At 41.3% G+C, this 15,832-nt stretch overlaps 1 protein-coding gene across 1 annotated transcript in view; it reads left to right on the top strand.

Annotated features, from left to right (window-relative positions):
* PLCH1 (phospholipase C eta 1) overlaps window positions 1–15,832 on the top strand; it is a 235,356-nt gene that overhangs the window by 198,613 nt on the left and 20,911 nt on the right. Inside the window, 4 exon segments of the mRNA XM_082459515.1 lie at window positions 3,248–3,409; window positions 9,276–9,347; window positions 12,346–12,437; window positions 15,675–15,772. Of these exon segments, the coding sequence (XP_082315641.1) occupies window positions 3,248–3,409; window positions 9,276–9,347; window positions 12,346–12,437; window positions 15,675–15,772 (424 nt within the window).

Genomic DNA, 15,832 nt, shown 5'->3' with positions numbered 1-15,832 from the left:
TTTTGCCAGTTTGATTACTATGTGTCTTGGCGTGTTTCTCCTTGGGTTTATCCTGTATGGGACTCTCTGGACTTCCTGGACTTGGGTGGCTGTTTCCTTTCCCATGTTAGGGAAGTTTTCGACTATAATCTCTTCACATATTTTCTCAGGTCCTTTGTCTCTATCTTCTCCTGGGACCCCTATAATGCGAATGTTGTTGCCTTTAATGTTGTCCCAGAGGTCTCTTAGGCTGTCTTCATTTCTTTTCATTCTTTTTTCTTTATTCTTTTCCGCAACAGTGAATTCCACCATTCTGTCTTCCAGGTCACTTATCCATTCTTCTGCCTCAGTTATTCTGCTATTGATTCCTTCTAGTGTATTTTTCATTTCATTTATTGTATTGTTCATCTCTGTTTGTTTGTTCTTTAATTCTTCTAGGTCTTTGTTAAACATTTCTTTCATCTTCTCGATCTTTGCTTACATTCTTTTTCCGAGGTCCTGGATCATCTTCACTATCATTATTCTGAATTCTTTTTCTGGAAGGTTGCCTATCTCCACTTCATTTAATTGTTTTTCTGGGGTTTTATCTTGTTCCTTCATCTGGTACATAGCCCTCTGTCTTTTCATCTTGTCTATCTTTTTGTGAATGTGGTTTTTGTTCCTCAGGCTGCAGGATTGTAGTTCTTCTTGCTTCTGCTGTCTGCCCTCTGGTGGATGAGGGTATCTAAGAGGCTTGTGCTAGTTTCCTGATGGGAGGGACGGGTGGTGGGTAGAGTTGGCTGTTGCTCTGGTGGGCAGAGCTCAGTAAAACTTTAATCCACTTATTTGCTGATGGGTGGTGCTGGGTTCCCTCCCTGTTGGTTGTTTGGCCTGAGGCGACCCAACACTGTAGCCTACCCAGGCTCTTTAGTGGGGCTAATGGCGGACTCTGGGAGGGCTCACTCCAAGGAGTATTTCCCCGAACTTCTGCTGCCAGTGTCCTTGTCCTCACAGTGAGACACAGCCACCCCCTGCCTCTGCAGGAGACCTGCCAACACTAGCAGGTAGGTCTGGTTCAGTCTCCTATGGGGTCACTGTTCCTTCTGCTGGGTCCCGATGCACACACTACTTTGTGTGTGCCCTCCAAGAGTGGAGTCTCTGTTTCCCCCAGTCCTGTCGAAGTCCTGCAATCAAATCCTGCTAGCCTTCAACGTCTGATTCTCTAAGAATTCCTCCTCCCATTGCCGGACCGCCAGGTTGGGAAGCCTGACGTGGGGCTCAGAACCTTCACTCCAGTGGGTAGACTTCTGTGGTATAAGTGTTCTCCAGTTTGCGAGTCACCCACCCAGAAGTTATGGGAGTTGATTTTATTGTGATTGCGCCCTTCCTACTGTCTCACTGTGGCTTCTCCTTTGTCTTGGATGTGGGGTATCATTTTTGGTGAGTTTCAGTGTCTTCCTGTCGATGATTGTTCAGCAGTTAGTTGTGATTCCAGTGCTCTCTGCTCTCGCAAGAGGGAGTGAGAGCACGTCCTTCTATTCCGCCATCTTGAACCAATCCTCACGTCTGGCTTTTCATTTGTAAGGTACCTTTTCTCTTTCTGTACATGCTGCCTGGTTACTGTTATTTCTAAAATGCAACTCAGACACTTGTCTACCCAGAGACTCTCAGCGACTCCACACCTCTTGACTTCTTGCTTTCAGGCACCTGCACAACCAGTTCCCAAAGTACTTTTCCAACTTTATCTGCCACTACCCCCCTTCATGAACTTCTGCTCCAGGAAAACGAATCTGTTCCTATGTTTATAAAACATGGTTTGCTAATGTAAAACCTTTGCTAGAGTGATGGATGACATCTCTTCATCACTGTTGAAGTTTTAGTTACCATACAGAGTCCCCCCTGTTCTTTGAGGTCTTCCTGGTCACTCAGGCAGGAATGCCGTGTTCCTTCTCAGAACCACTGTTGTGCTGGTCATTTGTGCTTTTGCAGGCAGCTGTGCGGACCTGGGTAGGATATTTGGGGTCATGCCTTTGTTAGCCTAATGGGATATTTGCTCCTGATGTCAAAGGCCAGCTCTTTTCCACCTCTGCATCTCCTGCAGGACCTGAGGGCCTCCAGTGAAGTGGAGTGCCTCATTCACTGGGTATATTAAAGATATTCATGCGTGTGATATTAATACAGGGAAATTCAATAACCTATTCTGATGTAGCTTTTTTTTTCCAATTTCCCTTTGTATTTATATTGCTTTGCTCTTATAAGATTTTGTGAAAATAAATGCATTACTGAAAAACTGCCCATTCTCTTGTTTAAATATAATGACCTCTTAGTAACAAATTTGCAAGTGGAAATATGGATCTTAAACTTTTGGTGAGGACTAGGGGCATTGTTCTGGTGGAGGAGCGCCCCTTCCTTGCCTTTGGGTGGGTTGGCCTTTGGCAAGTGTCTGAAGAGTTTATGGAAGGGTGTTGGACATAGGGGGAGGGGGAGGGAGTCGAGAAGGGGAGAAGCAGTGAACAGAGCCTGGGCCATTGGTTTCAGGTAGAACAAGGGGGCCAAAAACCTGCACTAAGCAGACTTCTAGGAAATCTGGGTCCCTTGATCACTTAAACATTGTGTAAATTACCTCCTGGACTCGGGCAGAGCTTTCTTATCCAAAACACTTGAAATTACTTGTGATCTTAAGGTAATTACAGTGCTGAGTCACGGCACAGGTCAGTAGTGAATTCCCTCCAATTACATAGTGGGGCAGAGATAGGAAAGAAATTTTATCTCAGAATAATCCTCCTTTCCGAAGATTTCCATAGCACTTTTTTCCCTTCAGTGAAGGAAGTGATTTGTTTTAAATAGCATATTCTTGTTCAAATCTCCCTATGTAGGTACAGAAAACTTATTCTTCCAAAACTTTCCCTGGCCTTCCCTCTAGTGAAAGTGTAAAGTAGTGTGGGGAGAAGGACTTAGGAGCCCTGAGTTGGAATCCTGCCTCAGTTCTTTGCTAGCTTTGTAACCTTGATCAACTTATTTCTCTAAACATCGGATTCTGTGTCTCTGTAATGGGAATGATAATAAGACTATAGGGTTGTTAAAGGTTGAATGCAGTCATAGTCATCATTATTTTATGGGATTGGTGGAGGGCTAGTGGGAGAAGGACAAAAATTGTACAATAAGCTTAACTTCTTACAGGTAACTGAGAGAGAAATTATAGCAGCAATGTTGGCTTGAGTGAAGGCTGTGTTCTAAGTGATTCTGTGTTCCTTAAGGGAAATTATTTCCGCTGTTTAATTCTTCGCAGAATAACGGGACCACTGAGCATCAGGTGGAATCTTTCATAAGGAAAAAACTGGAGTCGCTGTTAAAAGAATCTCAAATTCGAGACAAGGAAGATCCTGATAGTTTCACAGTGAGGGCACTACTGAAGGCCACGCATGAAGGCTTAAATGCACACCTGAAGCAGGTATATATTTCCCTCTTGTACTTGTCCTTCAACAGGAAAAAGAAAGCACCTCATGCTTTGTTTCTGATCATTTGTCATTTGTGGAAGGCTTCTCCAGTTTCTTCCATTTCTATCCTCATATTGCTGGAAAAATGAGAATCTCCTCCTGTAAAATGGAGAGAAATAGTGAATAATAGATTAAAGTGCATGGGTGGGTGTAGAAATGATTCATATACTCCTTCACTGGGACCCTCAGGACAAAGCCCAGTGCCCCTGCATTCACCTTCCCCACCTGTGCTCAGGTGAGGGTGGGACTCATTCAGGTGGCCTCCATGCCCTGTTGATCACACCTTCTGAATGTGTATGTCTGTCCACTTCTTCTCCACGGCTGTGTCCTAATTCAGGCCAATGTTAACTCTCACTTAGACTTCTCTTGCCCTCTTTAAATCTAACCTTCGCTCTGAAATCAGCATGATGTTTTAAAAATATAAATCTGATCATGTCACTCCACTGTTCAAAATTTTTCAGTGGCTTCCTATTATGCTTGGGATAAATTACAAACTAACTGGGCTTTCAAGGAACTACATAATTCCATCCTTGCCTACCTCTCCTGTCTCAGATCTCCCCATTTTCCTTGTCACACCACCACCCACGATGTCACACCAGCCACAGCCATCTAAATGCCATGGTCTTCCTCACATTCCATTTCCTCTGCCTGGAACACTCCATTTCCACATCTACTCTAGCTAACTCCTACTTAGGCTTTTAAATTCCAGCATCAATGTGGTATTCTAAATGAGTCCTGCCTTGACCCCTAGGTTAGGTTAGCTATCCCTTTTATATTGTTGATGGTAGCCTGTTATATCTTCTTTTCCAAGAAGTTTTTTTTTTTCTTACACATTTGCAATTATTTGTTCAATATCTGTCTTCTCAACTAGACTGTAGATTCTATGAAGGCAGGACAATGTCAGTCTTGATAACCATTGTTTTCCTGACTTGTATAGTGCCTGGGACTTGGTATGACCTTCATATATAGTTGCTGAGTGAATGAATGGTTTGGGCTCTGGCTGAGGTTTTTATTCTGCTTTCTAATAAAAATATCATAAATGGGCAAGGAAGAGGGATAGTGGGTTTACTGATGTTATCATGGCAGGACATTGAGGGCATGTATTCTGGACCAGAGGAGATCCATGTGGTCACTGGCTTAGCTGATAGCAGCCTCCCCTGCTACTCTCGCCTATCCTCCAGGGCTCAGAGCTCCCCAGGCAGAGGGAAGATCATCACTTTTGGATCTGAGCAACCACTCAGCTTTGGTGGTAACTTTCTAGACTCTACAGAAGTCCAGCCATTCAAACGCCGGGCTGTTTCTCAGGTCTGTTTAGTTTCCAAACATAGAAAACCTAATTCAAAATGGCTTAAATAATGAAGAAAGGTGTTGGGTTGGGTAAGTGGCAAGTTCATTTGCAGAGTGGCCTTCAAGGTGGGCTTAATTCAGAGGCTCACCAGGGTCATCAAAGACCTGTCTTTCTGTTCTACCTACCACGTGATTAGCTTCATCCCATGTCGGTTCCCCCTCTCCTGGTGGTTGCAGGGTGACTGCCAACAGGCCCCTGAGCTATGTGTTTCTTGGTCCAAGTCCAGAGAGAGTGAGACAGTGTATGTGCCTCATCCAACAAACCAGAGTTTGTGCTGAGCGCCGGTTGGGCATCTTAGCTCATGTACCCACCCCTGAGTTAATCCCCGTGGTGGCCTTGCATATGTGTCCTTCTTGGAACAGTAATTTGGCAAGGGCGTAGGATACCATTGGCTTGCTGATGCCAATGAGAACTTACCCCTGGAATTGGCACCAAGGTCTGCCCCTCTGAAAATGCATTCTGCCCTGCATGCTGGAGGGGCAGAATGGCATGTTGGGAGACAACCAAAATGTCAGTTACAGCATTACTGCCCTTACAGTTTATCATACAATTTTGAATTCTCTTAAACATTTCTATAAATACCAGTAAGCCTCTCCCTTTCCTCCCTGACCCTCCAGCCTCTTAGTTTAAACCACACAAATGTCTGTAAAATCACATTCGGTTAACCCAGCTTGATTTCTGCTTCTTCCCTGGTGAACTCTCTTTGGCTAATCTGGGCCAGTCACTTCCCCTTATGCTTTTGGAGAAGTCTTTGCTCCATCCTAGATCATTCCAACTGGAAAGACAACAGCAGGTCTTGGGGATTTTTGCAGAAACAAATCAAGCCCATTTTTCTTTTTATGGAAGAGATCCTAATGGTAATTTCCCCATCAGGTAAGATGGTAAGGGACTTCAAATTTCAGAGATGTAGTAGGACAAAACTCATCCTCCTTTTTCTTATTTTTTACTCTCCCTTAAACCTGGGTGACTGCAAGAACGTATCAGACTTGCAGAAAGTAAATGGAGCCTGCAACTTTAATAAACTGGACTATGAAGTGTTACGGTTTTTAACCCTGCTGTTGTGTTAGTTTTAAAGTATGGTTTTGGTTCAGTGGCAAGCAAAGACAAGTTACTGTTGAGACAAGTCCATCTGCGTCAGATACATATGCACATGTAGAGCCGAGGTTGAGAATGTGCTGTGGGGTTCAGGACAGCTCATCACTTCACCTCCCTTCCCTCCTGGATCGTCACTCAGCAGTGCAGTCCTGTGTGCTACTGGTGCCAGCTTTTTCCTGGAGATCCCCAAAGTAAAATAAAAATGAAATTCTCATCCTTCACGCTGGAAGAACTTAGTAGAAGGATGCCTGCCTTCTTTAGAGTTCTGAATTCACTTCTTTGTTGACATCCCAGCTACAGCCATCTGGGTAGCCTTAATTATTCCTTCCATGAACTTTTGCACCTCTGCTGCTGTCCCTCTCCCTCCCGTCTCTAGTTTATACCACTACCATAGCGATATTTCAGAAACATGCATCTGATCACATCACTCTCCTACTTTAAACCATTCAAATGCTCTTCATAGTTTGGAGGATAAAGCTCAAATTGAAAGCTATAGCCCAAAAGATCCTTTCTCCATCATCTGACCCCAGCTCTGATTTGTCCACTAATGTGTGTGTGTACAGTACAAATACACAACCCAACCCCTGCCTTTCTTTGTTTTCTGGAAGGTGCCATGTTCCTGGCACTTGGCCTTTGTGTTTGCTTTTTTCTTGGCCACGGCACACTTCCTCTTCCTCACTTCATGTAGATAATGTCTACCTATCTTCTGGCTTCAGCTTTCGTAACATGTCCCTTTAGAAGTCCTCCTTGATCCTCAAGTCTAGGTAGATGGCCTTCCCGTGTCCTCAGGCAGTACCCTGAACTTTCCCCGTCATAGTCTTATTATAGTGTGCTATGATCATTTGTCTCCATCATAAGAGTGCAAGCCCAGGGAGGACAGAGTCTACATCTCTCTTGCTTGCTGTCTCCCTTGTATTCATGTCGAGTTCCTAGCACAGTGTTTGATCCATAGATTCAATGAAAGATGCAGTGCTGATGCTCAAGGAGAGGTCAAATTGGGGAGAGATATCTGTGTGCATTCCTCTGGTACATAAAGAAGGAGTGTAGAGTGGGGGAGGGGGAGAAAGCCAGAGAGGAGACAGAACTACACAGAACCCCTGTTTTATCACCAACTAGCTTTGTAACTTTGGGCATATTATCTAACTTCACTATACTTCTGTTTTTCTTATCTGCAAAACTAGGATTTTAATTATACTTATCTCCAGGGATGGTTGTATATGTTAAGTGAGAATATATGTAATACACTTAGCATAATCCTTGGGGCATAGCAGGTGCCTATTAAAATGGATGACTTTGTACCTCAACTTGCCTGGGGCAACCTCGCTTTATACCTATTGTCCCAGCGTAATTATTAAAGGTGCCCCATTTCACTCTTTTTTTAAAAAATAAATTTATTTATTTTATTTATTTATTTTTGGCTGCGTTGGGTCTTTGTTGCTGCTAGCGGGCTTTCTCTAGTTGGCGGTGAGCGGGGGCTACTCTTCATTGCGATGTGCAGGCTTCTCATTACGGTGGCTTCTCTTGTTGCGGAGCACGGGCTCTAGGTGCGCGGACTTCAGTAGTTGTGGCTCATGGGCTCTAGAGCGCAGGCTCAGTAGTTGTGGCGCATGGGTTTAGTTGCTCCACGGCATGTGGGATCTTCCCAGACCAGGGCTCGAACCTGTGTCCCCTGCATTGGCAGGCGGATTCTTAACGACTGCGCCACCAGGGAAGCCCCCATTTCACTCTTAAGAGTCCTGTTTTGGACAATAGATGACACGGTCTCCCTACTAATAGATGAGCTACTAGAACTGGAGAGGAACTCAGAGGTTAATTGGTCCATTCCTCCCCCATGTCACAGATAAGAGGACTGAGGTCAAGAGGTGGGTGTTTGCCCCAGAGGAGCAAGTCTTTAGCACAGGGTGGGTGCTGGAATCTCCTATGTTTTGCTTCACCTATTAATCCCTCTCCTTCCATCTGATTCTGAGTCCCAGGGTATTTCTTATGTGTTCAGCTTCTGTTTCCCATCAATGTATTGATGTATATAATTTCCTGCTTAGACTTAAATCCATCAGAAAGACTCTCATTCACCTTAAAACACCCTTTCAATTCTCTGTTCTTCAGACTGAATAAGCCTAGTTCTGTAAAACTTTTCTAATAGGTTAAAAATAATATTTTAAATCACCTTAAAAAAAAAAAAAGAGATGGGGGACCTGTGGCTACATGGTGGCAGAACTGGATCTCCTAACTTGAAGAGCAGTGTTACTTCTATGACCATATCTTACTACTTTCTTAATTCTAGGGATTTTGAATAGTTAATGATCAGCTTTAATTGATCTGCAAAGGCAGTCAATATATATAAACCAGTCAACTAAAATTACCCTGTAAACCTGCCACCCACCCTCCTCCAGTATTTTCTGAACTGCCTTTTCCCCAACCCAGTTCTCACTGTTCTCCCTCCCCATCCCGCATTGCATCTTTGATTAGTTTCTATGGGTATATGTAGATGCCCTCCCTGACCTTTTGATTTTGGGTGGTTTTGCTCACCTACATTTATTCCATTTATGAGATTATCTCTGTTCAGCTGAAAGTCCTGGGAGGGCGGGGCCTATTGGTCTCCTCTTACATCATGTAATTAGCAGTGAATCACCTAATACATATTTTTAGGGATGACAATTGGAAAAGAGTCTAAACCCTTTTAGCAGAGTGGTCCTTCTGTCCCCTAGAGTAAAGAGATCTCTAGCCTGGAAAATTAATTCTCATGAGGAGGAATTCAGAATCTACAATACATCTTTCCTGTGCTCACCACAGAGGGAATGATTTTAATGAACAGATAAGCTCTGTTGCAGTTTACTTAAAGAAAAACAATCTTATTGCCTCATAGATACACTTGGATTTTATTTATTTTTAATGCTTCCAAATTCTAAATAGTAATTAAGTGATCAGTCTGATTAGTTTTTTTTAGTCAACTGAATTGGCTGTTAATGACTTTTGGCCATTTTTCAAAATTAAATCTACTTTTAACTGAAGATGCTTTATTCCCCCTCAGGGCATTCAAAAGACTACATCCTGTGCTGTAGAGAGCCTTGTGAACAGGCATTAGAGAGGCCTGCACGCCTGGGCATTACTGAGAGGTCCTTGACCCCAGCTTTGGGGAGCTGTTGGCAGCTGCCGTCTCCTGGTGGTGCCCAGGTCTCTCTGTGTAGCGTCCTCCCTGTCTCAAGGCAGACACAGCCACCTTCAGGGAAGTGGAGGGTAGAGCAGAAGGAAATGAGCAGGACCTGCTGGCTGCCCACCTGGAGATGGAAGGAGAGAGGGACTCCATGCCCTTCCACCAGAACTAAGGAAAAAACAAAAGCAAAGAAGAAAAATAGTCATGTTATGCTTTATTTACTCAGCATCCAGATGTGAAGGAAAGTGGAAAGAAAACACATGGACGATCCCTCATGACCAACTTCGGAAAACATAAGGTACGAATTAAGAAAGATAAGTGTGCATAATTCAGGTAGTTTAAAGAGTCTAGAAGGTGACAGGAGACTATCATCATGACCTTGGAATAACTGCAGATTTCTCAAAGAGGACCCCAGAAAAGGAAAAAGTTGATAATTAAACTATTTTAAAATTTAAGAACTTCTGTTCATCAGAAGTATCAAAGAGCAAATAGCATACTGGGAAAGAATATTTTCAATATTCTATACAAGTCCACAAAGGATTTCTTTCCTGAATATATAAAGAATTCCTATAAATCAATTAAAAAGGCACACTAATTTTAAAAAAACAAGCAAAAGACTTAAGTGAACTTCACAACAGAAGATATCCAAGTGGCTAATATGGAAAAGGTTCTCCCCCTTATCAGTCCTCTGGGAAATGCAAACTAAAATGATGATGAGATTCCATGTATACCCACCACAAACAGCAAACATAAAGAGATTGACAACACCATGTGTTAGTGAGGATGCTGGGCAACTTGAACTCTCATCAACTGCTAATGGGAACCTGCCTTTGTGCAGCTACTTCCACACACTCTTTCCCAGTACCAACTAAAGCCGCTCTATGAACCATGTCTTATCAGTTCCATTGTTAGGTGTGTGTCATGAGACTGAAACAACGATATTTACAAGGGCATTAGTTGCAGTAGTACAAATGGGAGACAGTTCAAATGTACATCAGCATTAGAAAGAATAAAAATTGTGGCCTATTCACATAAGGGAATATTTATCAGCAATGAGAATGACAAAATTACAACTACGTGCAATAGTGTGATCTTTGTAAACATGACATTGAGCAAAAGAAGCCAGACCCAAGAGAGTACATACAGTTTGAGTCCATTTATATGAAGCTCAAAAACAGGCAAAAAAAAATCTATGGGATAAAAGTCAGGATAGTAGTTACCTTTGGGGAGAAGGTGATGACCAAACGGGAGAATCTGAAGGCTTTGGGGCAGATAATATTCCATTTCCTCATTTGGGTGGTTTCACTTTGTGGAAAGCCATCATGCTGTACACTTATGATTCTTGTGCTTTTCTAAGTGTATGCTTTACCTTCAATAAAAAGGTAAAACATGTTAAACAAGAAGTCAGTTATTGAGTGATGAACTTTATGCATGAAGTTTCTCCAAGGCCATTTCTTGTACTTTAATGAATGTTGTATCTGGAATTTCCTGCCCCATCAATAGGATAATTTATTAAAAGGTTGGACAAAATAGTCATAATAAACTGAAAACAACCAAAATGTTCTCCCATAAAGACTGCTTAAGTAAATCATGATTCATTCACACAATGGACAACAATTATGCAGCCATTAAAAGATGATCACTCTGACGAGCTCAACATGCAAAACATTAAATAAAAAAGTAACATGAAAAACTGATTATGTCGTATGTTAACTGTGATAAGATGTGTCAAAACTGTATGTAAAGAAAATATATCATCACTTCTCCAAATATCTATCGTTGGCGATTCATTACGTATTTCTACTTTCTGCATTTTATATTTTAAAATGAACCTGGGAAAGACGGATTTATTATTGTAACACCTCAAATTACTAACTATATGCGGAATTGGAGAATATTTCATTTCTTGATTACAACCACTCATTTAAATTAAAATTATTTTCCAAAGTAAAGCTTTTAGGGAGTACCTTTGCTACTATAGAATTAGAATTTATTATGTCTCAAGTCATAAGAGTGAACGTTTACAAGACTATTTATAGGTTATTTAACTAAGTATTAATAGTATTTTAAATTGAAAGTTAATATTATGTGGTTTACAGAATGACTTTCCATGTCATCTCATTTAATCATCACAAAAATAATAATCCTTTAGAACAGATGTTTTTGTCCTACCCTTTAAAAGAGCACAATAGGAAGCTTGAGAGATTAGCCAATTTATCAGCTTGGTGAGAGGCCAGTCTGGAACATGAGATCATCAGATGCCTGGGTCCATGCCATGTGCACTGAGGTTCTCAAGGCATAAATAAGACGTAAAAATGTTCTAGACTAAATTGGCGCCTCGCTGTCAGTGCAGTAGAGTTGAATGTGTTTATGCCAACAGTGTAGTTTGATTTTTTTTATTTGTTGAGAATGAGAAAATCTGGAAGTTGATTTGGTTCCATGGTAATGTGGGGATGGAGTCCCTTTCCTTTTCTAAGCCACGTTCCTAAAATGTCCAGGGTACTCTGTCTAAAAGTCTTACCTTTGTTTGTAGAAGCTGTAATTTTGGTGGCAAGTTTTTCTGCAATTACTAGGGCCCCTCCCCATCATTTGTATTGTTGAGGTGTGTGTTGCCAAATATTGGGGTTATTTCCAATGTAGTGGGGCTGAAAGTGCATTATTCCGAAGAGGTTTTATGTCTAACAGCTAATCTGTCCAAAGACACCAGGTTAGTCCTACAGTCTTTCAGCCTGACTCCTGTAGGTAACAATTTTCATTCTGCTCTAGAAATTAAAATGGGTCAAAGTCTCAAATGAACAGTTTGATTTAGATGGGTTTTTGAGTGCATACTGAACAAAAGCAGGAGTGGTAGTTATTCATTTAAAAATTACTACTTGTCTTTTTTATCAAATCTGCCTTTTATAAGTAAGTCAAAAGGAATAGTGAGCTTCCTATATAAGAGGACACTTTATCCCTTATAATCATTTAAATAGATATTACAACTTTAACCCTACGCCTCGTGGAGACCTTCAATGCATGACTAATAGTCTTAAGACCTACATTTAATGTGGCTTAGAAGTCAATGTTAGAGCATGAAACCCTCAGTTTTGCCTTGATATTTTAAGATAATTTGAGCCACAGACATGCTTATTATTGATGGTGAGGCAAGCTGCAATATTTGGTCAGTTGTTTTTCTCCAAGTAATTGTCCTTGTGTGTGTGTGTGTGTGTGTCTATTTTAAAGCTCATTTCTCCGTATGTCGTAGATGTACCTGATGCGCTGAGTTTGTGTTAAGTGAACTCTGATTTTTCCGGCAGAAAACCACAAAATCACGGTCTAAATCTTATAGTGCTGATGAGGAGGAGGACGCACAGCAGAATCTTGGCAAGGAGACCGGCCAGCTGTACAGGTGAGAAAGCTCTCCATGTTTCTTGCTCAGGCTCCTGGGGCCTCTCCATCCACATCAGCTTGGCTGTTTTACTTGTACGTGTCTAGGAAATCAGATTGCAAGGTAAAGAGCTCTGCAGTGGCACATGTGAAGATCAACAGGATGTGAGATTATAAAACATGTAGGGGACTTGTGCTGCCTGGCACACAGTGAGCTCTTAATAAATGCTGGCTGTAGCAGTCGTCAGGTAAAAGATATCTTCAGGGAAGAGAGAGGGGCCTCATGAACTAGTACAGAGGGGCTCTCACAGGAGACTGAAGGAGAAGATAGATGACAAGAACATGTTAAGAGTCAGGGATCTGAAACCAGCCAGACTTCAAACTCTTGTTCCTCCAACTTTAAGACGGGGCAAGGTAGGCTCCTCATTTGTATCTATTTCTTAGGGTCATTGTAAGGATTAAAGGAATTAAGCTATTTAGCTTGATGAGCCCTACTCCAATTAACTAAGTGCTCAAAAATATTAGCTGCTGTTTTCTTTATTATTGCCAGTAGAATTTGGGATGAGTAAAATGGCCATAATTTTAGAACCCAAACTGTGACACATGATTTGATACAGGATTTTCTGGCAAATTATGTATACAGTAAGTCTCACAAAGGAATGTAAATTATATCCTTCATAGATAGATAGATATACAAACACGTGCACATGTACACACACACCCCTCTGTGACTTTATCAAAAGACTGAAACTAAATGAAATTGGAGGCATAGAGGTCCTATAGGAATGAATCACATTTAGTGTTCAATTAAATTTTATATTTGAGCTTCACTCCAACAGAATGTCCATACATAAAATAGTAACTAATTAGTGAGGGCAAAGAAGATGTGCATGGTTCCTACCCTTAGGGTACAGAAAATTCAATATGTAGTTACAGTAAAGGATATAAGAGAAACAGAACTACCTTCCAGGAGACCTCTGCTGTGAATGTTCTCAAATATAAGTTTGAGAAAGGCTTGACTCTGAATCATATAGCCAGGGAAGCTATCACATGAAATCACATTGCATGCTGCTCTTAAGTCAATTAGAGATTTGCCCGTAATAGCTATCGAGGCTCAAGCATCGATGACGGTGTCCTTTTCGGACTTCAATAAAATAATTCAATTTTAAATAAGTATTAAAAAGAGCTAACTTTATACAGAAGTTCTCTGTGTTATGGAGTGTCCTGGGAGTTAGTTTTACTTGTCATTTCTAGGCATTACCTCCCTCACACTGATTTATAATCATTTGCTTTCACAAAACCAGATTTTTACCAATGGCTAGAGAATTTCCTAATTACATGGTAAAGGAGGAACATGGACTCTTCTTCCCATTGGTTTTTATACCTGTCTATGTGCATGTCTTCTTTCTTGGCAAAATGAGTTGTTGACACATTTTGGCCTTAATTCTTTTGTTGAATGTATATAAGTATCATTACAGTAAGAATTTTTGTCTGATTTGTTCACTATTTTATCTCCAATAGATGCTCAATAAATATTCACTGAGTGAATAAATCTATATCATCACTATCTAATTCCAGAACATTTTCATCACACCGAAAAGAAACTCTACCATTAGCAGCGACTTTCCATCTCTCTGTCCCCCAGTCTCTGGTACCAACTAATCTACTTTTTGTCTCTATAGATTTGCCTTTTCTGGACATTACATATAAATGGAATCCTACAATATTTGACCTTTTTTGTCTGGCTTCTTTCACTTAGTATAATATTTCCAAGATTCATCCATGTTGTAGAATGTATCAGTACTTCATTCCTTTTTATTGTTGAATAATATTCCATTGTATGAATATATTGCATTTCATTTATCTATTCATCAGCTGAAGGATATTTAGGTTGTTTTCACTTTCCGGCTATTATGAATAATACTGCTATGAACATTCATTTCTAAGTTTTTATGTGGACATAGGTTTTTTTTTTTTTTTAAAGATTTATTTATTGATTGATTGATTACTATGTTGGGTCTTCGTTTCTGTGCTAGGGCTTCCTGTAGTTGCGGCAAGCGGGGGCTACTCTTCATCGCGGTGCGCGGGCCTCTCACTATTGTGGCCTCTTTTGTTGCGGAGCACAGGCTCCAGACACGCAGGCTCAGTAGTTGTGGCTCACGGGCCTACTTGCTCCGTGGCATGTGGGATCTTCCCAGACCAGGGCGCGAACCCATGTCCCCTGCATTAGCAGGCAGATTCCCAACCACTGCGCCACCAGGGAAGCCCTGGACATAGGTTTTTATTTCTCTTGGGTATATACTTAAAAGTGGAATTCCTGAGTCACATGGTAACTGTTTAATTTTTTGAGGAACTGGCAAACTATGTTGGCAAAGCAGTTGTACCATTTAAAATTCTCCAGCAATATATGAGCATTCCAGTTTCTCCTCATCCTTGCCAACACTCATTATGGCCTGCCTTTTTGGTTATAGCCAACCTAGTAGATATGCAGTGGTATCTCACTGTAGTTTAGTTTGCATTTCCTTAATGACTAATGTTGAGCTTCTTTTCATGTTCTTATTGGCCATTTGTGTATCTCCTTTGGTGGGGATTGAAGTTCTTAATGATTATATGTTTTCCTAGAGGAGAAAAGTGTGTCTGTGTGGGGAATGTGATAATCTATGGAGAATTTTACTGTGGCAAAGAGTAAGTAGCAGAATTTGTAAAGTTGTAGAGCAGATCCTAGGAGTGGTTTATGGGATACAGACGATATAGACGTACAGAGAGAGTAAGTAATGGATGTTTGTCTTAAGAAGTTGAAGAATATAGAAAAAGCATAAAGAAGAAAACAAAAATCACTGTAATTATACCTCTAGAAGATAATGACTATGGAAAGTTTGGTGTATTTATCTTTAGATACAGGATTCTTGTGACTGACAGTACAGTATCCCTACTGCTTTTTAGTCCAGGTTCTCCTTCTGACAAAGCAGAGTGATTCCCTGCTAAACTCTGGTTTACTCCATAGTTGGGTAATGGTGGCAATCAAGCCCTTCACAATAGAACTCACAAATTCAGGAGAAGAGACTGTGAATAAAGTCTGGCTGAGCGGTGAAAAAAGCCACATGAGTACGGTGTTGTGGTGGAGAGAATGCTGAACTAAAAATCACACTTGGTTTCTAATCCTGGCTCCATCAGGAGCAAGTAGGGAAGGTGGAGTAACCAAAAGCCCAAACCTCTTCCAGCTCTAAAATGTCATGAGTCCTGGGTGTGTATTTTACAGGTTGGGCCGCCGAAGGAAAACCATGAAGCTCTGTCGAGAGCTCTCTGATTTGGTTGTGTACACAAACTCCGTGGCAGCCCAGGACATTGTGGATGATGGTAAGGCCTGAGTGTTTCTTCTTCTGGATACACACTCCTGACCTTTCTTTGTCAATTGTT

The sequence above is a fragment of the Balaenoptera physalus genome (genome assembly GCF_965194825.1).
Source record: "Balaenoptera physalus genome assembly, chromosome: 4".
Classification (NCBI taxonomy): Eukaryota; Metazoa; Chordata; class Mammalia; order Artiodactyla; family Balaenopteridae; genus Balaenoptera; species Balaenoptera physalus.
The sequence above is the reverse complement of the archived record's forward strand: the minus strand, read 5'-3'. Positions and strand labels throughout refer to the sequence as shown.